Here is a 21,714-nt window from a genome sequence, read left to right as displayed (position 1 = left end):
CAAAACTTTAGAACTATATATGTACATATTACCCTTCGATTATCCTAACATCTACCGTTAATAGATTAAACTACCGATTGTTGTTTTATTTACCGATTGTGGAGGGTATATTTGCCATTTCAAAAAAACGGAGCTAAGGGTGGCTTTATTTTAATTTTGGGTGACCTTTTTTGTCTTTCGAGGTCGCCCCTAATTCTTTCGGGATCGTCACTAATGACGCCGGGATGATAAACGTCCTTTGGGTCTGAATACGAAGCTCATCTCTCCTGCTTAGTGGCCTCCTCTCTCCAACAAACTTGATTTAACATGATCATCTTATAAGGAAGATGAAACAAAACCATCATCGCAAAGAGGAGTGCTACACCAACGGCAATTGCTACCGCGGAAATTCCAGGGGATCGGATGGATTTTTATCTGGATAGAAAATCGGTTTGATGGGATTATTATGGGTAAAAGTGGGGCCCAGCTAGTTGTTAGAGGTGGATTTTTATCGGGATATAAAATCCGTAAACCTAGTATTTTCGCATGGAAAATCAATCCCACACTATAATAAAGTAGCGCCAGACACCATCTCTCACGCAAAATGCTTCGCATTCTTAACGGCGGTAAAGATCAGCGAAGCCTAATTTAGTTGTTACATTTAATCACCTGCCCACCACCTGTTTTGGAGCCAATCTACTACCAACCAAGACTTGCAACCGGCTTCCACGGTTTTCATGTGATTATAGGGACTCTCTTCTCGATCGTCTGTGTGTTGGCTTTGAAGCAGCTGCATCGTATTGGCATTTTGGAGATGTGGTTTGGTTATTCCCATTTGTCTCTATCTATTGGTGGGGAGGAATCCGAGTCTGAGTCATTGAGGGAGGAATCCGAGTCTGAGTCATTAAGGGGCCAAGATGAGAACGTAAGGATGGCTATTTGACTGCTATTTGACTTAACTCGGGAAATCTTTGAATAAGATTGCAGCAACACTTTCTACGACTTAGTACTTCTGTAGTGCCATGTAGCCCATGAGCAGATCTTTAAAAGAAGGAAAAACGAAAAACGAAAAACAAAAAGAGCATATGGTTCCGAAAATTAAATTCTTATTAATAAAGATATGGTTCCAACAATCCATCGTCTCAATCACATACTACCACCAAACCGTAAAAGAAAAGAACTGCAGACAAATTAAAATGAAACAAACCAACTAGCTAACCACAAAGATACTAAGTCCGACACATTCAAGTGCTTAAAAACCATGTACTTTGATATTGTCCTTCTGTGCAATACCAGCCTTCACAAGGAAATCAGAGACATTTTTGCGCTGATCACCTTGAAGTTGAATAACTTTCCCCAAGACTTTGTCCTGCACGACGGTACCATTGCAGCAAAATTCCTTCTTCAGGTCCTTGAGAATCCTGTCGTAGCTGAATTCCTTATTCAGTCCTTGTACTGTTGTAAGGCTCTTTTTTCCGTTCCTTTGCTGTATACGGATATGCACATACTCTTTCGCCCCAGCGGCACCTGAGTTGATATCTTCAGCAAATGGATCTGCAACCAACAACCAAAATTCAATAAGTTCCCGTCCCACAATCATAATTTAAGTGACGAAGTTACAGCACAGACATTAAGAAAACAATAGAAATCAAAATCAATAGCCTCAAGCACACAACTGCTACTCAAAAACATGAAACAATGGACTAACACAAAATAGAGGTAGACAACAGGGCTAAAATTCCTTTTTGAGTCTTGCATAGGCGTAAAACAGGACAACCTTAGCTCTTCAAACCAAGTGACAAGAGAACCAACAGCTAATTCAGGGATAATCAGTGAATTGAAAGCAAGTTTATGGTGTTATATTAAAATCTGACATGATTTTCTTAACAATTGAATTGATCTAATCATCAAAATTGTTAAGGAAATTACTTACCAAAAGAGGAAGGGATCTGGATGTCGAGTTCAACCATGAAAGTAGCTGACTAATTCAATCAAAAACTGAAACAAACAAAAGAAGAAAATCATCTCGTAAGATTCGAATTCAATATATACAACAAAATTAAACAGAGGCCAAGGACATTTTTCCATTAACTAAAATCGATAACTAACAATTCAAAGAAGCGGAATACCAAATTTACAAAAACAAAACCTTACAAAAACAAAACCCTAATTCTAATTCAAAAAGAATTGAAAGAGATCAGATCAATTACCTGTAAGGAGAGCGATGAGATTGCAAAAGAAAGAAGCGTGAATGTTTTATGACAATTTCCAAGACGAGAGACCCCTATTCATAAGGTTTCTTTAGAATCTTTATAATGCCGGTTTTCAAAAACTACATCTAACGATCATGATAATTCACGTGGCACATGACGTCCGTAATCTACTCATGGCGTACAGTTCACGCACCTTGGATGGTGGAAGTGTGTGGGTACAGATTCTATGCGGGTCCCGCAAACCTTCCTCGAAGAATCGAGAACAAAAGAGTTACGTTCCGTGTAAGAGACGTCCCGAATCTGTTTGTTATTTTTATGCTTTTAGAATACGCGTTACGAGTTGGCAATCTTATCCCATATTTCCATAGCCAAAACTTTGCATCAGCAACTATCAATCTTCAGGGGAAAAAAAAAAACTATAGATCATCAGCAACCCGCTATAAGTGTTCTCTCACGGCAGGTACTAGTAGAATTAAAAATGAACTTGCATATGAAATCATTCCAAGCGAGGATAAAGAAGCAAGGAGCTGTTGCCTTGTATTCCAATTTGAATGGAATTTTTTAGAGAAATGGATTCAATTGAACTTCGGAATTCATAAAACACCTCGCGCTTAATTTGCTGATATTTTAAACTTTCATCTACGCTTTATACTTACAGTGACGACAATTGATTGCGCTGAATCAGAAAACATTCCTGTACGTTTTTAAACACAACACCCAGGCAAATCGATTTTTGGCCTTTCCCTCCAGCCATCAGAATTTAGATACAAATCAAGGAAACCAACTAATCCTCGAAGATATACACAGTAACTTTCCGTACTTTAGTAAAGACTAAAGAGTCACCGAAGAGTTTCCAGTACACGATTTGTGTGACAGCAATCATACATCAACAAGCATTTCCGAGACAGAAGTTAACATCTAAAACAAGATCAATTTAACCACTTCCTGTGCTGCGTTTGAGATCCATTTCAACTTGGTGAATCGTCCACTGCATACCTTCTAATTTCTGTAAAGAGTATGTCGACATATTACTAACTATTATCAAGATTAAAGGAACCACAGAAGAGAATCTAGAGTACCTTGACAATTTCATGATATTGTCTCGCAATGTTATCAAAGTGAAGATCAACGCCTTGGTATTCACGGAGCCGAGTTACCTACAGTGCAAGAAGCATACTGAGCTTGGATTGAAGTTGTACAGATGAAAGGACGAGCAGAAATCACATTGACAGGTCCATCGCTTTTCAGAGATTAACTTATAGCAGCTTGGGCTTTAAAATGCATAAAAATAAGCTAATTGTAGAATACAAATCATACCGCCTTATTGTAAGCAATAGAAGCTTCTTCTGTTGCCTCTACAAGATATTTCCTGCGAATAAGAGTTGTATGTTCACTAGTCAAACTACCTTGTTAACTGGAAAAAGAACATCCGACAGTACAATATTTTGCATCATAGAGCACACACCTGATCTTATGAAGAGCTGGTATGGAATCTGGAGTGTACATGTCACGCAGGAGAAGATGTTCCAGAACTCTAGGACCAAGATCAGACACAAAGGGACATGCAAACATCAGACTAACTAAAAAGCATGGAAATCTATGACACATGAATTCTGCAATATAACCATCACATATAGGGTGTAACAATTTTATTTTCCAGAGAAAAAAAAAAGTTACGAGAACCTACAAGATTGTTCGAACAAGAAACTACACAATCACCAGACTAACTCAGGGGCATGAAGTATAAACAGCAGGTAGATCATAGATGACTTTCTCAATGTTTTCAAGTTGGGCCGAGATTTATCACTTCTAATGTGGTTCAAGAACCTTGGTATGAGTTTAGGGCAATAGATAATTGAACAGTGAGGTCTAGAAATTGTTACAAGATGATCACGATAGATCGCAGTCTTGTTCAGATTTCAAGACGCGAACTTTAGATCTATTAGACTGGGAAGTAAACTATAACAGAGAAATGAAATTAAACTTCAACATGGACACTAAATTACAGATATTCCAAATTTAAGAATCCTATACAAAACTAAAAGTGCCAGAGCGACTTCCACACATCTATACAACTAAGAATCTTGTTACTATTTGCTAAACTCTATAAAGGATCCATGCCGGATATACAAAAGAAAATCGAAAGTTTACTGAGAAGAAGATTAATTGTTGGAGCATAACCTCAGTTTGGCATTCATTGTCTCACACCTTTTGCACAACCACGTTTTTCGTAATTCATCCTATTAAAATAAACAATACAAATTAGAAACAATTCTACGCAAATAACTTAAAATAAAATAGAAATGGCAACGTTATAGATACTAAAAGAGCTTACATATTGATGTTGGTGTTGTAGCTTTAAATCCTTGACAAGCTTAATAAGCACCCCAAGTATCTGCTCTAGGACCTTTATCAAGAAAATGATAATACGTGCAGGTTATACATAGGTAATAACTAACAGCGTAATCAAGGAAGATGAAATCAAGGCACCAGTTCAACTAGACAGAAGTTAAAGACGGTGGTGATTGAAAAGAGCAAGAGAGTATTCACGTACACTGTAGTATTCCGCAAACTTCCTATCTGCAGCATAAAGATCCTCCCGCAAAGCAGCCTCTTCCCTTTCGATTTCCTCAGTGATCAATTTTACCCTGAGGACATGAAAAATGGAGAAATATATTGACATAAGCTACACATCAAAATCAGAATAAAACATACAGTTAGACATAGTTATAACTTAAAAAGATACATCGTGCTAACCAAATCAACATTCTTGTATGCTTCCTATTAGCAAATGTACTTAAAGTACCAAACAGGTGATGGTACAAAATAGCGGTGGATAAAAAAGTGAATAAAAGTGTACTAAGAAGAATAACAAACATGAAATCACTTTGTTATTCTCAAGAACCTGGTACAAATACTGGTTAACAAAATTAAAGCAGTACAAAGTAAAATAATGCTACACATAATCAAGTTAAACCAGGATAAGAATAATAGTCAAATACTAGTTACTTCCATCAGTTGTTTCGCCTACCACAACAGCCAAAATAGTTGCAAGATCGAAAGGCGTGCAACAAAATTTGGCCTCCATTATGGAGTATAACACAATAGGAGGCAAATGGCTTATGCCATAGTGCACCATTTGGATTTTAATGGTGAAACTTATAAATGTAAAAAAGGATAAGAATAGATTCACCGTTCCGGAAGCCGAGAAATCGATATTTGACCACTGGATGATGAATCTGCACAATGAAAAAGGCGATATCAACAGGCTTAAACATGGAAGCTTTCACATAGCTAAATAACTTATGAAAATTGGACTTTATACATCCACGGATTGTAAGACTTACCAATACCGTCCATTGAAAAAGCATCAACTAACTTGTCACATTTAGCCTTTAATCGAGCTTCAACCACACGACCAAGTGGGATTTGATATTCTGTCATTTCCTACAATGACATCAACCGTTGTCGGAAACATATTTTTTAAGAGCCAGAAAATTTGTTTGCTTTCTGTATATTTCAATTCAACTTACCATGATAGAGGGACTTTGCTGAAGCTGCATTTGCCTTAAATAACTAGGTGTAATCCCCAGAAAACGATTTGGAACCCCGCCTATTTCGGGTTCCCCTGCATCCGCAGAACTTACAACAAGAGTATTACTATTAGCCACACTATTTGCATGGTTAGTTGAATTGGAGCTAGAACTAATCGTTACACTAGTACTCGTACTATCTAGAGAACTCCTTGACATTATACTCAATTTTTCAATCTCTTCCTCATGAACTTCCCCATCTTTTGAGATAAGAGGAAGTCTCAATCTTTGAGCTGCCTCTGCAACTACTAACCTATGCTCCAAAGATTCATATACCTGAAATTACAGAACAAAAATAATTCTACTCCCATCGCAAAATGTAAGATTTACATAACGAAAGTTTATACATTCTCAATTATAAATCAGGGTCTTGGCCGAACCTGAGGAGAGCATTTTAACCCAGGCTGAGGGTATAAACCTTGAACATCTCGAATTCCTCCAATATTCCCTACCGAAATTGCTTGTTGGTACTCTTCAATCAACGCGTTTGCCTCACAGTAAATTGCCTGCATATGTTAAAGATAGTAAAAAATAATAATAATAATAATAATTCACTACAGAAATGAAAACTCTAAAACCTAGTTTGTCAGTTTTGGGTAATTTCATAAAAAACCTTTCTTTTTACCGGCAAAATCAGAAGAAACCCTTATTTTCTAGCTTACCATGGCTTCTAAATAACGCAATCTTTCTCTTGACATTTCTTCTCTAGCCTGCAATCACATCAAAACAGAATCGAATGAAACACTTAAGAGACGATGTCTGTGAAAATAGAGAATGTATCTGCGCGAAACAGAGAGAGAGAGGGGGGGGGGGGGGGGGGGGGGGGGGGGGGGGGGGGGTGGTGTGTGTGTGCAGATGATTACTAGTTGGAAATCGTGGTAAGCGGATTTGGAAACCATAGAACCATCAGGAGCTAAGCAATGCCGATCTAATTGTTCGATTAACTGTGTCGCGTCACTTGCTAAATTTTGCCCTCCTCCAAATTTCGACATTTTTGATGTAGATATACAATATGAGAGAGCTCAAAGATTAATAAATCTAGAATATTTTCTCCAATCGACTGGAGATGATTGTGGTGATCATGTAAGGTTCTAGAGACAGCATCTTTTGGCGGCAAATTTTGATACGAAACTGTTCCTCAGTAAGGAGAATTAATTTGGAGGAGATAAAGGAAAGCCAATCTGCTTCTGCTTCCAGAAGTTACTTCTGAGAAGTTGAAAAGTAGAAAAGTTAGTTTGGCAACTGCCTAGCGAATAAGCAAAAAAGTCAATAAGCAAGCTTGGCAACGTTAGAAGTTCAAAAATCAAAATATAATAATTATTCAAGGGCAACAGTGATCAACTTCATTTAAGATAGGATTTACATCATTACTGCATAGCATTTTAGGATGTCATATATATGTACATGGATCAAGACCTAAAGAGCGGGATTATGTGATTGCTTACAAAACAGGAAATTGTCAAGACAAAGTGTTGCGGCATAAACTCGAACATCAGATTTGCATATCACTTGATCAGGAGTCGTACTTGAGGCGGAGAAAAACATACATCTTCCGACCTTAATCAAGTTTTCTCTACCATTAACTTGTTATACGACTACATAGACCACTGCTACTTGTAAAAGGTAGACAACAGTCACCAAGTTGTTTTACAATTCAACTGATTATTATTCCAACAACACACAACAGAAACATATTTTCTAAAATCTGTAAATATTAGTACCAATCTAAGCTTTGAGAGTGATGATTTTGTACTGCCATGTTCAATTTATAAATACTCAAGTACAGGAAATAATAAGTGACCAAGTTTACCACCATGTACGCAAAAAGGAAAAGTATACATTAACTGCAAGTACGACAATAATCTAAAACAACAAGAAACGGTGAAACATACAGTCTGAAAACGGTGAAACATACAGTCTGAAATGAGTATCCATGTAAATATCAGTTTTGGGTATCTTGAATCAAAAATGTGTACAAAATTCATTATACGATGGAATTCATAGAATTTGGTCTCGTTTGAAACTAAAGATAGCCTTCTTTAACATAAAAATAATGAACAGAAGTAACAAGGTTCGCATATGTGTTGAAAGGCCTTGAAAAAATAGAACACAAATAACGTTTTTCAGAAAGTTGCAGTCTCGGCAGTCCATAATCAAAAAATTGTACAAAATTCATTAGGCGATGAAATTTGTCAAATTTGGTCTTGTTGGAAAGCTAAGAAATCCCTCTTTAACACAAAAATGATAGGAGAAAGTATAGGGGTTTACAGCTGTGTCAAAGAGTCTCTACACATACAGGACAGCAGCACATGTTCAGAAATTTTCAGTTTTGAGAGTCTCCAATAGAAAATTCGTAGAAAATTCATTAGGGGATGGGATTCAGCATATTTGGTCTCTTTAGAAAGCTTAAGAAACCCTCCTTAACACAAAAATGATAAGCAACAATAATGAGTTTTATATCTGTGTCGAAAAGTCTATGCCAAACAGGACAGAAATTTCAGGTTCTTTTCACAAACATGCAATGGGCTATCTTTGAAACTCAATTGAAGACTTGATTTTTGATGAAAATCAGAACTTGAATGAATTAGAAACCATTCATAATCTTCATAAATCATTCTTAAACATTTGAATTTACATGCAATTCAATTCATTTAACAACCATTTGAAAGCTGCATCCTATCTTAATTGGACTGAATTTCACGTAATGGAAACATAAGTAGTCAAAGACTCCCAGAACATTGCATTCCCAAATAAATAATCTAAAAAGAGAAATAAAAAATCAAGCTTCTGTAATTTGTTGTGTGTGAGATGAGTGAGAAAGAGAAAGAGAGAAAAAGAGGAAAGAAAAAGAAATGTTACTTCTCTCAGTAGTCGGAAGCAAAGAATTTTTGCTCCAAAAAGAAGCAACTTTTCTACTTATAAAAGTCGTTTTCTACTCTCCAAACCAACTTTCGACTTTTTGACTTAAAAAAGTCAAAAAGCTACTTTTAAATGAGTATCCAAACGACTTTTAAATGAACCTATTACAGCGTTCCTCTTCTTTTAAATGAACCTATTACAGCGTTCCTCTTCTTTTAACTAGGGCTGCACATTGGACAGGGTGGGTAGGATATGGCCTATTTCGCTACCCTACCCGCTGCTACAGAGGGTAGGATTTTATCCGACCCATTAAATGGCGGGTCGGGTAGGTGGGTGGCGGGTATAAGCGGGGTTTTTTTCTCTCAGAAAGTCACCTGTCGGAATTTAGTTGAAAGTTTGATCACCTAAATTCAAGTCGAAAAGTTTGACCAAGTTCTGTTTTTTTGTTTGTTTTTGGATAGACATTTTCTTGTATAACTTGATTCAACTATAATTGGAGCCAACAGTAGATAAAACTTAAGCAAACAGTCTAGTGGCAACAGTAGTAGGTAGTCGAATTCCACTCTTTTAGATCACTCTTAGCAGCAACTAGCTCTTAGTTCCTCGAAAGTCCAAACTGTTATTCAGGAAAGGACAGCATTAGTAGAGGTCCAAAGGAGCTGTGTAGACAGATTCTAGTGACTTGCAAATACTACTCGATTTTCAAAAAGGCTTGCACAATCCAGAATTACAAAAATGGCCTACTAATGATGCTGATGAGCTGATCCATGTAAGGGTATTCTTATGTATTATGCGGTACACTACATGTCAACGCCAATCACTCACAAGCTCTGATTTTAGTATCCTTATGTATGTTCCTATGGTTATTTTCGTAAGGATATTCTAGCATTCAACAAACCAAATAGGCTTGATGACAAGCATTATAAAGTGTTGCTGACAAGCAACTCTTAACTTTCACTTACTTACTGGAGATATCTAATGAAGAGATGGAATATGAAAGACCCAGTCATATTTTTCGTAAACTGAAACCCAAAGACCGCTATACAAGAACTGTTGCTAGATGGGATTCTTTGTGCAAACCACCACGCAATCTTATCTTTTACTAACTAGTAACTCCTACACATGAAAAATAAACTTTTGAAATATCTGATGGTTGGCGGGAACTAGACATGTGCCAACACTAGAATCAAGTCTTGGAACCAAAAGTAGTATTTACAAAGATTCGGATGCAGGAAAAGGAAAAGCTTCACTTACCCCTGTTCTTTGTCGACTTGCGCTCACTTACAACACCTAAAATTCATAACAAAATGTGAAACAGAAAAATAATAGACAACTGAAGAGCAGCATTTAGAATTGCTTTCTCATTCCGGTACATAACACAAGCATATAACCGAAATTAGCCGCTGAGATTTTTAATATGGCCAATATGTATTCCCGTTAAGGGGGGAACTAGAAGTTAAATATTTCTGCATAAGGAAACAAGAAATAAGTACCGTTATCGACGAGATAGAAACTAATCCATGATCAGCTACATAATCAAGTGTTCTCTTTTGTTTCAGATTATACACTACAGCTCATCTCATTATTCAGGTCAATACCTGATAGAGGAAGTACACTAGCTCAACCCTTATATTTAAAATCTTATCCGGGCTTTTCTATCAAAGATTTTCTCTTTTACACTTGCGGTAAGAAATAAAAGTTTACTCTACATGTCCCTTTGTTGTTGCAGACCAAGAGACCTCAAAGGATTCTACAACAAATAGGAAATTCAGAACCACCACACTTCCTAATGGTGTTATGCTATGCTAACCCGATTCCTGGTATCAACTCGTTATGGCTTGAAAAAACCGAGTATGCGTAAGGTCTCAAAAGAATATCAATACCAATACTCTTCTCCGATATTGACAATGGGAACCTCGACCTATTTAATTGTTATCTACAGTTCTATCTCTTGCCAAGCCAGGTTTCCTCTATCAAAATCCAAATTGGTTTTAGGTATACGCTATAAACTCCTTCTACAGAGTTAATAAACCCAGATTGTTTGTTCTGAAACAGAAGACAACGATCAACAAGATCGGGCTAGACCAATTGTACTAACGAAAATCCACTAGAAATAAACACGCCACAAGCTATTCCCATATCTGAGAATGCTAATGTGGTGCTCAATGTGTAGTTGGTTATAAGAAGAAGAAAAAAAAAGAAAATTGTGCTCTCAGACTAATGATATATTGGTGACCTGCCGACACAATAAAGTTTGTACTCAAAACTTGTGTATCGTCTCTCTATAACAGTCAATATTGGGTCTAATGCAAACGCCTCTATAGTGAAGTGGTAAAAAGTTTAAAACTCATCTGTTCCTAAGTAATTCCTACCGGGTTGATCATAAGAAAAAATAAAGGGCACCAATCGCAGAACCAAAACAATACCAATAATAGAACTACCCTAACCTATCTATGATATAATATTCAAATATACCGGAACAAGTCTCACCATACTAATTCATTCCGGTATACAAATCGTCCTCCATGTGGAACAAATTAAATTCCTATGAGAAATTTCATCAATCAGTTAAAGTGCATGTTAATTTCTTCATCTACCATAAAATTCAGTACCATTAGTTTCTTCATTCAGTACCATTAATTCATTCAATTTCAAAGTATTTCTTCAAATACAAATGAAATCACCAAGCAATACAACACATTTCAGATATAAAAAGAAAAACCCATTCAAATTATTTAAAAACAAATGATAATTACGTGATTATGGGATTACCTAAGACTGGAACAATGTCTTGGTGAAGGAGGGCAGGAATTAGGATGTCGACGAACCAACTGAGTAAAGGGTTTTAACAGAGACCCTAAAAATGAAAGATGAAAAAAAAATAACTGAGAAGAGTAAGGGACTTAGAACTGGGAATAAAGGGGCTGGGATTTTCTGTGTTTGATTCGGGGAGAGGAATAAAGAAGAGAGAGATAATTGAAGTTTACAGTTTACCCCTGATATGTTTAAAAACACCGAAAACAATGGGAAGGAGAAAAAAAGGAATGGAGGGGTTACTTGGTCTTTCAATATATTAGGCGGGTAGGGTAGGATAATGTTTGAGTTTTACCCGTCATCCTACCCATTCGACGGCGGGTCAAGAAATATTTAACCGTCACTCTACCCATCAAATGGCAGGTAGGATAAGATACAGGTAAAATACTGGTGGTAGGGTGGAAATTGCGGGTACGGATAAGGGTGCACAGGAACCGAACCGGACCGACGGACCGAACCGGAACCGGTGGAACCGTACCTGGTTTTGGACCGAACCGAGGTACAAGGTACAAGTACCGGTCCCAAAAATAGGAACCGAGGTCTGGGAGGTACACGGTCCAATACAAGTACCGTGCCGTACCGGACCGAAAGTCCCGAATTATATAAACCGTTAGATTTGGGGGATAAGGATCAGTATTAGCCGTTAGATTAAAGGGGATATATAAACTAAGAGTTAGCCGGTTAGGGTTTCAGTTTCCTACTTCCCTTTCTTTCTTCTTCTGTTCTTCGCCTCTGGCGATTCTGAAAGTTTTGACAGATGAAATTAAATTATGAGATCGTGAGGGTTGAGCAGAGATCAAGGCATATTTGAGGATGAAGATTAGGGTTTCTGATTCGGGAGTTTGATTTGAGAAATTGAAGGGTTAGGGTTCATGTGTTCTTCCCCAACTTGAGATAAGGGTTTGAGAAGAATTGTTAACGATATGGAGTATCTGTTGCACGCATAATCAATGGGTTGTTGTTTAAATTGATGTTCAGAAGCTGTTGATGTTAGGTTGAAGAGTTAGGGTTTCACAAGAGGAACTCAAATGAGATTTAGAAGTTGAATTTAAGGTTCTACATGGATTATTAGAGACTGGGTTTGGTCGAATTGAAGAGTTTGAATGCATGTTATAAACTTGAATTGGAAATTCAGCTTTTCAGAGGATTTTAACGCTTGGGTAAGATTCCTTTTTCGATTAAGTTTAGTATTTTCGTTTCAATTGGTAGATTATTGATTATCTTGAGTGTATATGAATGTATGTGAATCTGTGAGTTATAGTTAAGATAGTTGTTTGGTATAACTGGCTCTAGTTGTCAGAGTTGGAGATGATTGAATTGGTTAAGTGTTTGAGAAGTTGAATTGTATTAGGTTTAGTGATTTATTGGATTGCTGGAGGTAATGAAATTGTTGAGCTGAGTTGTAGTTCGGGAAGAAGAGGAGTTGAGTATGCAGCTGAACTTTAGTTCCAGGGATGGTGGTGCAGATTATGTGAATGGAGATAGTGGGATGATGTTGTTAGTGATGCAGAAATGGAGATAGTGGGATAAAATAGTTAAGCTGAAGCTACAGGTGGAGTTGTAAGTTGATGAAGGTGATGGCTTGTGTATCTTTGGAGTGAAATGGTGATGAACTGATGAAGTGTTACATGTTTGAGTAATGGAGTTTTAGGTGGTGCAGGTTTGATTAAATCCAGATTTTTAATGACAATGATGTTGCTGCTGGAAAAGTACCGACCGGTACCGGTCCCGTACCGAAATCGTACATGTACCGAATGGTACCGGGACCGAGGTACACGGTACCGGTCCAAAATCTGGGAACCGACCTCTCAGAGGTACAGGTACTCGGCCTCGGCGAGAACCGAGCCGAACCGTACCGTGTGCACCCTTAGGTACGCATGGACATATGTAGTCATACTGTTAACTAACTTTTTTGTTTGGGTCCAAAACTCATGAATCAATCACAATTCACATTTTGAGCCGACTGTTTTTTTTATCCTTTTTGATCAAAAAAATTGGTGTTGATAAAGTTTCAAACTCATGTCACGATGACAATGGTTATACCATAGTACTACAGTGACATCGGTGAGCTAAACAATTTTTGGATTGAAGGGAAACAATATACTACGAGACTGATTTCAGGTCACCCTATATTTTTTGGGTCACTCAGATCATACTTGTTTCATGTACTCAGGTGACAATCTGCGACTCATAGGGTATATTCTGTGTAATGGGTTATTTTATTTATTTTATCGGTGAGGTACTTGAAAAACTATAAATAAAGATGCTCATTCAACTGGGAAATTCAATCCATGACACTTTGTGTCCTAGTTGATAACTAAAGTCGTCCTCTATTGACTTAGGTTCTCTCTAAGAAACATAATTAGGTCTACAACTGAAAGACTTCGCTTTGGGGATTCCTGAAGCCAGGTCCGACTATCTTTACCTTGACAGTTCGTGTATCCTTATCTTACGTTTCTGATTATCGATGTTCTCGTAATCTCTTTCAGGCAAGATAAATATATCACAAAGTTCTCTTAGTCTCAGACTTTGGGATTCCTCAAGATAGATATTTCAAAACTATTCTTAATTGATAAGTTAAATATTGTTCTTGAAAGGCGGTAAAAGATCCAGGTTTCTCATCTAAGTAAGTGTAAGTGTTTCGGATTATGAGATTTGCTAGCTTTGTCTATTGCAAACATATTTTCAAGCCTTGATCTTGGTTCTAGGGAAATCAAATAGGCTTATCTATTATAGGCATATTGGTATCAAAAGTCTTCACTCAGGTTGAAGCAACTCTTAGGTTGTAAAGGATGTCATTTAAGGAATCAATTGCGTATAGAGCCTTGTGAGGTTCAAGAGATGTAAGGAAAGCGACTGTAACTGACTCTCTTAGAGGATGGATTCAGTGTCAACTACATTCCAATCCGAAGTATGATAGTAGGCAGTGTATGTGGTGGCTTAATACAGTTTGGTGTTCAAATCTGGACAAGATCCAGGGGGTTTTCCGCAGCTGCAGTTTATCTTTATAATACGATTTACGCAAGTAGTACGTATTCAAACTTAGTAGATGCGTCCATATAATTGTGGTCAATTACGATACTTGTTTCTTGTAGAATTCGTATCTTAAAAGATAAATAACAAGTTTATTACTTGGCATAATTCCGACTGGATTATTTGGATGCGCCTAGATTGATCTTGGATATTGATTTTTGGGATCGTCCAAATACTCTTCTTAAAAATTAGGTACACAAACTCCTTTATTATACATACTGATTGAGAAGAGATGGAGATATAAACTCCATATACATATATTCAAGGATCATTAAGTTGGTCTGATTAAAATTATATTGAGTTTTGTCCATACAGTTGTCGAACGAAAAAGTTGGTGGTGTACTTGGTAACCTCTCCTTTCCAATACCAACGCTTGGTGGGTTCAACCGAGCAATGCTCTAACAATTGTTTTTGTAAGATTATATAAACTATGTCTATATAAGTGATATCGAAAATATTGTGGTGTACTTGGTACCCTCGTCATTTCACACAAGATTATTGTTTTTGTAATGCCTTGCTTTTTAGAACTGGAGCCCAAATTGCTTCCTTGTCATTGATCATTCTCCATGCAATCTTGGTTAAAAGAGATTCATTAAGAAATTTATTGTTTTTTAATACCAAGCCTCAATATCTCTTTGGTAAACATGTAGATTTCAAACTATGAAATAATGACCTTTACTTAAATTTTTATTCCGCCTGTAATTTCGTTGAAGACTTTCAAACTTATTAATAGTTTGTGGAGGCCTTTTGAAACAACTCATTTAGAATTGAGCCATCGTACCAAGATATGCGTGATTTGAGTACTCATTACTACTTGACTGATAAGTTTACCTTGCCATTGTAATACCTCGATATTCGGCAGTAGTTGGCCGAATGTGTTAGAGCACTGCTCGGTCGAAATCGCAAGCGTTGATATCTCAAGCTTGTTTGTCAAGTTTAGTTGCCAAAACTGTAAGTCTTGATTTCTAGTTTACTTGTAGCTAAGTCTCAGATTAGGATAGAAAGTGTAGTTGAGCATTAGACTTCACGGCGTTCATCGATTGAAGACGAAGAACTATTAAGGGGAGCTTGTGGAACTTCATCAACAAAAGGTATGTGGAGACTTGAACTCATCTATCACTCAAAAGTCTATCTACTCTATCTCCTATTTGAGACAAAAGTCGTATAGCTATATAGACTTCAATTATACACATTTGATATTTCGAGCTGAGTTTAACCCGCTTACATATTTCTCAAAATATGTGTTAGTAAGCTTTCGCTTTAACCAAGTTCATCTTATATACTTGACGAAAGTCAAAAGATGATCATGTGAAAATCTCCTTGTAACATCTTACATGATTTGTGTGAAACAGTCATTTGATGTAGACTCAGAATGTTTCGTATGGATCATTCGATCACTTGAAAATTGCTTTGAAGCTAATAGTTTGTAAATTTGTATGAGACAGCTATTGTCGTCTTCCAATAATGTTTCAATGATTGAAATGAGAGTTTAGAACACTTAACCATGATTGGATTATAATCACAGTATGCGTACTTGCATATGTGTCGATCCAAGTCCGGGAACCATAGTATGCATACCTGTATGCGTACTTGATGGTTAATGAAAGTCCGGAAACTTAGTATGCATATCGGTATGCGTACTGGTGTGAGTTTCAAGTTCCGGAAATTCAACTGAGTTTGGTGGTATGCATACCCGTTAGCATACTGGCGAACCCAAACTTAGTCCGGCCATTTAAGTATGCGTACCAGTATGCATACTTGAGTAGGTTATGTGCTAAATTCGGTTTGTTCATGAACTAATACATTTATATAATAACGATTGCAATCTTTTGCAAACCTTGGATATAATGTTCATGAATTGACTCGAGTGAATCAAAATCGATTTTGCTCCAATTGTATCTTGTATACTTCTATGAGAATATAAACAATTGAACAACTCTAAAACTAGTTTCATTTGAGTCATTTGAACTAGTTATGGTTAAGATGAATAAGGTTGATATGAAAGTGTTCATATGGCTAACTTCGGTTAAATATTGTTGAGCCAACAAAGGTGTACACATTTAGGTACGGTTACTCATATTTAAACGAAGTCACTTTTCATTTGTGTGTAACAAGCTAAGTTCGATCTAACGGTTGAAAGATATTAGCTTGAGTCTAATTAGGTTTTCATCTAATGGTTAATATTGAATGCTTTGTTACCAAGGTAGCATTCATTGCAAACCCTAATTTGAATATTATATAAGGGAAAACTCTAGCAACTGGGAAACCTAATCCCCACACCTCTTGTGTGATATTAGTTGCGACTAGAGTCGATTCTCCTTTAACCTTAGGTTTTTCTAAAATCTTGTAGGTTAACGGTTTGAAGACTTTATTGGGATTGTGAAGCCAGACCCAACTATTTTCTCTATAGTGGCGTGTTCTGATCTTGCAGTTTTTTTATCTTGATTGAGTACTTTCTTCTCTAAAATTTGCTCGAGATTTAATCTCCGATAGGCCAGATAAAAAGTAGTCACAAACATCTTCGTCTCATCGTTTGTGATTCCACAATATCTTGTTTCGCTACCAGATGATTAAGATTATTGTGAGGTGATTGATATTTATAGGTTGTTCTTTGGGAATATAAGTCTGGTATATCAATTGGTTGATGTTCACCTTGATTTATCAAAAGACGAAACAAAACTCATAGGTATATCTGTGGGAGAAAGATTTATCTATTCAATAGACTTTTCCGTGTGAGACAGATTGGTTTATCAAGTCTTTGACTTTGGGTCGTAGCAACTCTTAGTTGTGGGTGAGATCAGCTAAGGGAATCAAGTACGCAGAATCCACGTGGTTCTAGAGGCGTAAGGAACCCGACTGTACCTTGATCAGTGTGAGATTGGTTAGGTCTCAACTACATTCCATCCCGGAGTTAAATTGGAGTAGGCTAGTGATAAGTGCATAATTCACTATACTTTTGTTATCAATTCCATGCTTGTATTTTCTATGTTTCTTCCATATTGCCTTGTATTACTCTTGTTTTCTTTTGTTTGTCTTATTTAGGTAGAATCATCCAAAAGGAGCGAAAAGAATGCTAAAGCGGACATAAACGTGAGCTTGGACTAAGGACCCGGAGGAACTCGACTAAATTCAGGAGTATTTAGGTCTATTTTGTAGAGAATGATGAGACGAAAAGAACGCAAAAAGAATGAGGTCATTCCGAGTTCGTATGCAAAAGTTGTGGGCAAAACCGTATGGATAAAAAGCCCAATTCTTACCTACGTGTGTGACCGATCATACCAACCAATTACCAGGATCGGTTACACCCTCCAGGAAGTGACGAAAATACTTTCCAAAATTGGTTTTCTTAGTTACGAAGTATTTCCAAACCCAAATATTCTTAGGGATATTTAAAGATATTTCCAAATACCTTTCAAGAGAGTTCCAAGTACCGACCAGAGATTTTATCAAGAGATACGGAAGTGGAGACAGGAAGACAAGGAGCTAAAGCTTGGGTTTTGGGTTCTTCCATTACCAAAACTATTTATCTTTGATTTTATCATATGTATATCATGGGTTTCACCAAAGCCACGAGTATCTAAACTCCTATTTGATTGAGGATGAATTCTAAGTTCTAAACATGATTTGATTTAATATATGAATCTATTTTGATTTCTTCATAATATTATCATTTGTTTCTACTATGATTAATATTTATGATTGATTGATTTAGGAGGCCTACTAAATTGATCCCTTAATTGATCTATTGCTAGTAGAGGGTTAAGATATCCGTAATTGTTGAATAACCCTTACACAAGTAGAAAAAGTGAGACCTTGCAGAGGGATTCTGTGGAGAAATCACGTGTAGAAACAATACTAGTAAGTGAACCGATCGTACCGAGTTTAACCGCTAGGACCGAACCTAGATTCATAAACCCTAAAGCATTTGATTGAGTTACATCTTGTAAGCGTACCTCAAGGTGGCCCATACGAATAAAATGTGATAGCTAAGTGTACCTATTATTCAGTATTATTAGGAGTCTTGGGGGTAGCTAAGCGCACATGTTACCCTACGGTTGGTGATAATCTATAATTAATGACGAATAGATAATTATATTACTTTGATGAATGCTTAGTAACGAAGAAGGATTCCTCGATCATACTCCTCATCATTGATTATATCTTAATTTATTTGCTTTATTATTTACTTTGCTTTATTTGCAACCTACAAACAAAAACCCCATTTGTGACACTTGACAACTGAAAAATCCCTACTCTTCGTGGGAAAAATCCTTTCTTCCATTATGTAACCAGTTAATTGTGTGGAAATAAGTGATTTAATTTTGTTCATTCACGACATGCACCAAATTTTGACGCCGCTGCCGGGGAGCAGTTGGTAGCTTTTAGTTGTTATTTATTTGTTTTTATTTTTATTTTATTTTGTTTTTTTAGTCATTACTTGATTTTTGTTTAGTTTTAGTTTTATTTTTGTTATTATTTATTTTGATTTATATTTTTCGTTTTTATTCTTGTTTTTAAATATTATTGTTAGTTTTTGATATTGTTTTCTAGATTGTTTGATTTTAGGTACCTTAATCTCTGGCACCAAAATAGTGGGATTATCCTAGGTGCGGCATTCAAACTCGTAGGGGAACTATGCTACAAACACATCAGCAGTCGCAACAAGATCCGCAGTTAGAAGAAATGGTGAACGAAAATTCTCCACCTACTCCGTCTCCGGAGAAGAAGTTGAGAGAATTGACATTTCCATGCTTAGATTCACAACCATTGTGTATTACCCTCACTGACACAGTGGAACTAAAGTCGAATTTTCTTTACCATTTACCGAAGTTCAAAGGACTTCCAGGCGAAGATTCGAAGCGACATCTTTCGGTATTTCAGAATGTAGTGACCAGTCTACGGCGGGTACCGAAGACAAGGAAATGACTATGTTGCAAGCTTTCCCATGCTCATTCATAGACCAAGATGATGCATGGTTGTATTACTTTCATTCTGGAAGTATTACAACTTGGTCTGACATGAAGAAACTATTCTTAGAGAAGTATCTTCCTGCTTCCAAAGCTGCATCAATCCGAAAGGAGATCAATGGTATTATGCAGATTACAGGAGAAATTCTTTATGAATATTGGGAAAGGTACAAAAGGTTGTTGGAAAGCTGCCCGCACCACAACATCACTCCAGCACTCAACATTCAATACTTCTATAAAGGGTTACTTCCAAAACAGAGGTGTTTGATTGATGCAGCATCAGGTGGTGCACTTAGTGAAAAGACGTTCTCACATGCAACCAGTCTGATTGAGAGTATGGCTTCAAATGCACAACAATTTTATACCATAAACGACTCAAATATCAGAAAAGTTAGTGAGATAGGAGGGTCTTCACAATCACAGCAGCGGTTGAACAATTTAGAGAGGGTAGTACAACGAATGGCGGCTATTATTATTCCTTCTAATGAGGAAGAGGCTGAACAGGTGAATGTTGTGTGCCCTAATCAAAGGCCAAGGTATGATCCCTAATCCAATGCTTATAACATTGGTTGGAAAGATTATCCAAATTTCAGTTATGCAAATAAGCAAGCTGCAGTTCCTAACCCTTATGCGAGGCCAAGTGGTTTTCAACAACCACAATCTCAAGCTCAACCACAGAGTCAAAGCCTTAATACTGATGAGAAATTTAATGATATGATGCAAGGAATCACATCCTTGTTTCAACAAAATCAGCAAAAAACCGATTCTGCTATTAAAGATTTGCAGACTCAAATAGGGCAGTTGGCAACCGATATGAATAATATGAAGTCTCAGGTATCTACTAAACTTCCATCTCAATTTTTTGTTAATCATAAAGATCAAGTTAATGCAGTGATGTTGAGAAGTGGAAAGTAGTTAGAGCCTAATCAGCGGAATCGGGTAAGTGATGATTTGGACAAGAATTCGCAACTAGAATCGGTCCCAAAACCGATTACAAATTCGAGTTTAGACAGAGAAGAAGAGGTGCAAGCCGAACCTAAGTAAAAGACATCTTCAACTGACCAACCTAAGGTTTCGGTTTCTACACATGTTACACCACCTCCTTTTCCCAGTCGTTTTGCTAAGTCTAAAAAGCAAGCTCAAGATAAAGAAATAATGAAGATCTTCAGCAAGTTGCAAATCAAAATTCCATTTATTGAGGACATCATAACTATACCTAGGTGGGCTAAATTTCTAAAGTATTTGTGTACAAAAAAGGATAGGTTGATTGCTAATGAGGTTGCTCAGGTAGGCGAAAGTGCTTCTGCTATGTACTAAAGAAGATGCCTGCAAAGTGCAAAGACCCTAGGGGTTTCAAGGTCCAATTACTATTGGTACTAAGAGGTTTGAGCGTGCTTTACTTGATTTAGGTGCATCCATAAGTGTTATGTCAACTGATATTTATGATTATTTGAATCTAGGACCTTTACAGGAAACATGGATAGTCATTCAATTGGCAAACAAGTCTAATACTTATCCTAAGGGACTTGTAGACGACATGTTAGTCCAAGTGAATGAATTAATATTTCCAGTTAATTTCTTTGTTGTGGATATGCAGAATGGAGAATCTTGTTCATCTACATCTTTACTTTTAGGGAGACCATTTATGAAAACTGCAAAAACGAAAATTGATGTCGATAGTGGGACACTCACTATGGAGTTTGATAAAGAGATCATAAGCTTTAATATTTTTGAAGCTATGTGTTACCCTAGTGATATCCATGTTGTATTTTCTATTGATGTTATTGATTCGTTATCCCATCAATTGCTTGAATTGAGTAGAGAAGATGAACTTGATGTTGTGTTATTACACAATATCGATGCAAATGTTTACGGTGTTTCGGACCTGGACGTTAATGTATCTGATGAGGTTTTAGAAACCTGTGGTGCTTTAACAGCACTGCAAAATGCCCATTCGGGAAATATTTCTTATATATCTTTACCCGTTACTGATGAAATTCCTTTGCCTTCTTTTGTGCAGGCACCTAAACTTAAACTGAAACCTCTTCCGGATTACTTAAAATATGATTACTTGGGTGATAAGGAAGAGTTACCAGTCATTATTGCAAAGAACCTCACAGCATTGCAGGAAGAAAGGATAATTAGGGTTCTGAGAGAGTACAAAACAACCATCGGTTGGACTAATGCTGATATTAAAGGTATTAGTCCATCAATGTGTATGCATCAGATCCTAATGGAAGATAATGCCAAGCCAAT

At 36.8% G+C, this 21,714-nt stretch overlaps 2 protein-coding genes across 4 annotated transcripts; both read right to left on the bottom strand.

Annotated features, from left to right (window-relative positions):
• Window positions 1–1,065: 1,065 nt before the first annotated feature.
• LOC113304981 (protein translation factor SUI1 homolog) lies at window positions 1,066–2,282 on the bottom strand. The gene is made up of 3 exons (XM_026554104.1): window positions 2,190–2,282; window positions 1,913–1,977; window positions 1,066–1,533 (listed from the first exon to the last, which is right to left on the bottom strand). The coding sequence occupies exons 2-3, from the start codon at window positions 1,947–1,949 to the stop codon at window positions 1,232–1,234; spliced, it is 339 nt and encodes a 112-aa protein (XP_026409889.1). The 5' UTR covers window positions 1,950–1,977; window positions 2,190–2,282; the 3' UTR covers window positions 1,066–1,231.
• A 502-nt stretch (window positions 2,283–2,784) lies between these two features.
• Window positions 2,785–11,576, bottom strand: LOC113304967 (AUGMIN subunit 4-like). Of its 3 annotated transcripts, none has more exons than XM_026554092.1 (14): window positions 11,417–11,576; window positions 6,649–6,991; window positions 6,448–6,495; window positions 6,166–6,291; window positions 5,726–6,061; window positions 5,540–5,639; window positions 5,386–5,431; window positions 4,747–4,840; window positions 4,528–4,599; window positions 4,374–4,432; window positions 3,658–3,726; window positions 3,510–3,561; window positions 3,272–3,349; window positions 2,785–3,198 (listed from the first exon to the last, which is right to left on the bottom strand). In XM_026554092.1, exons 2-14 carry the CDS (start codon window positions 6,775–6,777, stop codon window positions 3,127–3,129), a joined length of 1,281 nt encoding a protein of 426 aa, XP_026409877.1. In that variant the 5' UTR covers window positions 6,778–6,991; window positions 11,417–11,576; the 3' UTR covers window positions 2,785–3,126. The 3 variants fall into 3 exon arrangements, with proteins under 3 accessions (XP_026409877.1, XP_026409871.1, XP_026409883.1); XM_026554086.1 differs by lacking the exon at window positions 11,417–11,576 and adding an exon at window positions 7,231–8,636; XM_026554098.1 differs by lacking the exon at window positions 11,417–11,576 and having other exon boundaries at window positions 6,649–7,179.
• Between the last annotated feature and the right edge of the window lie 10,138 nt (window positions 11,577–21,714).

The sequence above is a fragment of the Papaver somniferum genome, chromosome 1, assembly GCF_003573695.1.
Source record: "Papaver somniferum cultivar HN1 chromosome 1, ASM357369v1, whole genome shotgun sequence".
Taxonomy (NCBI): domain Eukaryota; kingdom Viridiplantae; phylum Streptophyta; class Magnoliopsida; order Ranunculales; family Papaveraceae; genus Papaver; species Papaver somniferum.
Note: the sequence above shows the minus strand (reverse complement) of the source record. Positions and strands in the feature narration are given on the sequence as shown.

Excerpts from the sequence above, each read along its gene's own strand:
- LOC113304967 (XM_026554092.1), bottom strand. The coding sequence starts at position 6,777 with ATGTCGAAATTTGGAGGAGGGCAAAATTTAGCAAGTGACGCGACACAG. Across the intron at positions 3,727-4,373 it reads ACAATGAATGCCAAACTGAG|AGTTCTGGAACATCTTCTCC; the intron begins GTTATGCTCCAA and ends TCTTGGTCCTAG. Across the intron at positions 3,199-3,271 it reads AATATCATGAAATTGTCAAG|AAATTAGAAGGTATGCAGTG; the intron begins GTACTCTAGATT and ends TACTCTTTACAG.
- LOC113304981 (XM_026554104.1), bottom strand. The coding sequence starts at position 1,949 with ATGGTTGAACTCGACATCCAGATCCCTTCCTCTTTTG. Across the intron at positions 1,534-1,912 it reads CCAGATCCCTTCCTCTTTTG|ATCCATTTGCTGAAGATATC; the intron begins GTAAGTAATTTC and ends TGTTGGTTGCAG.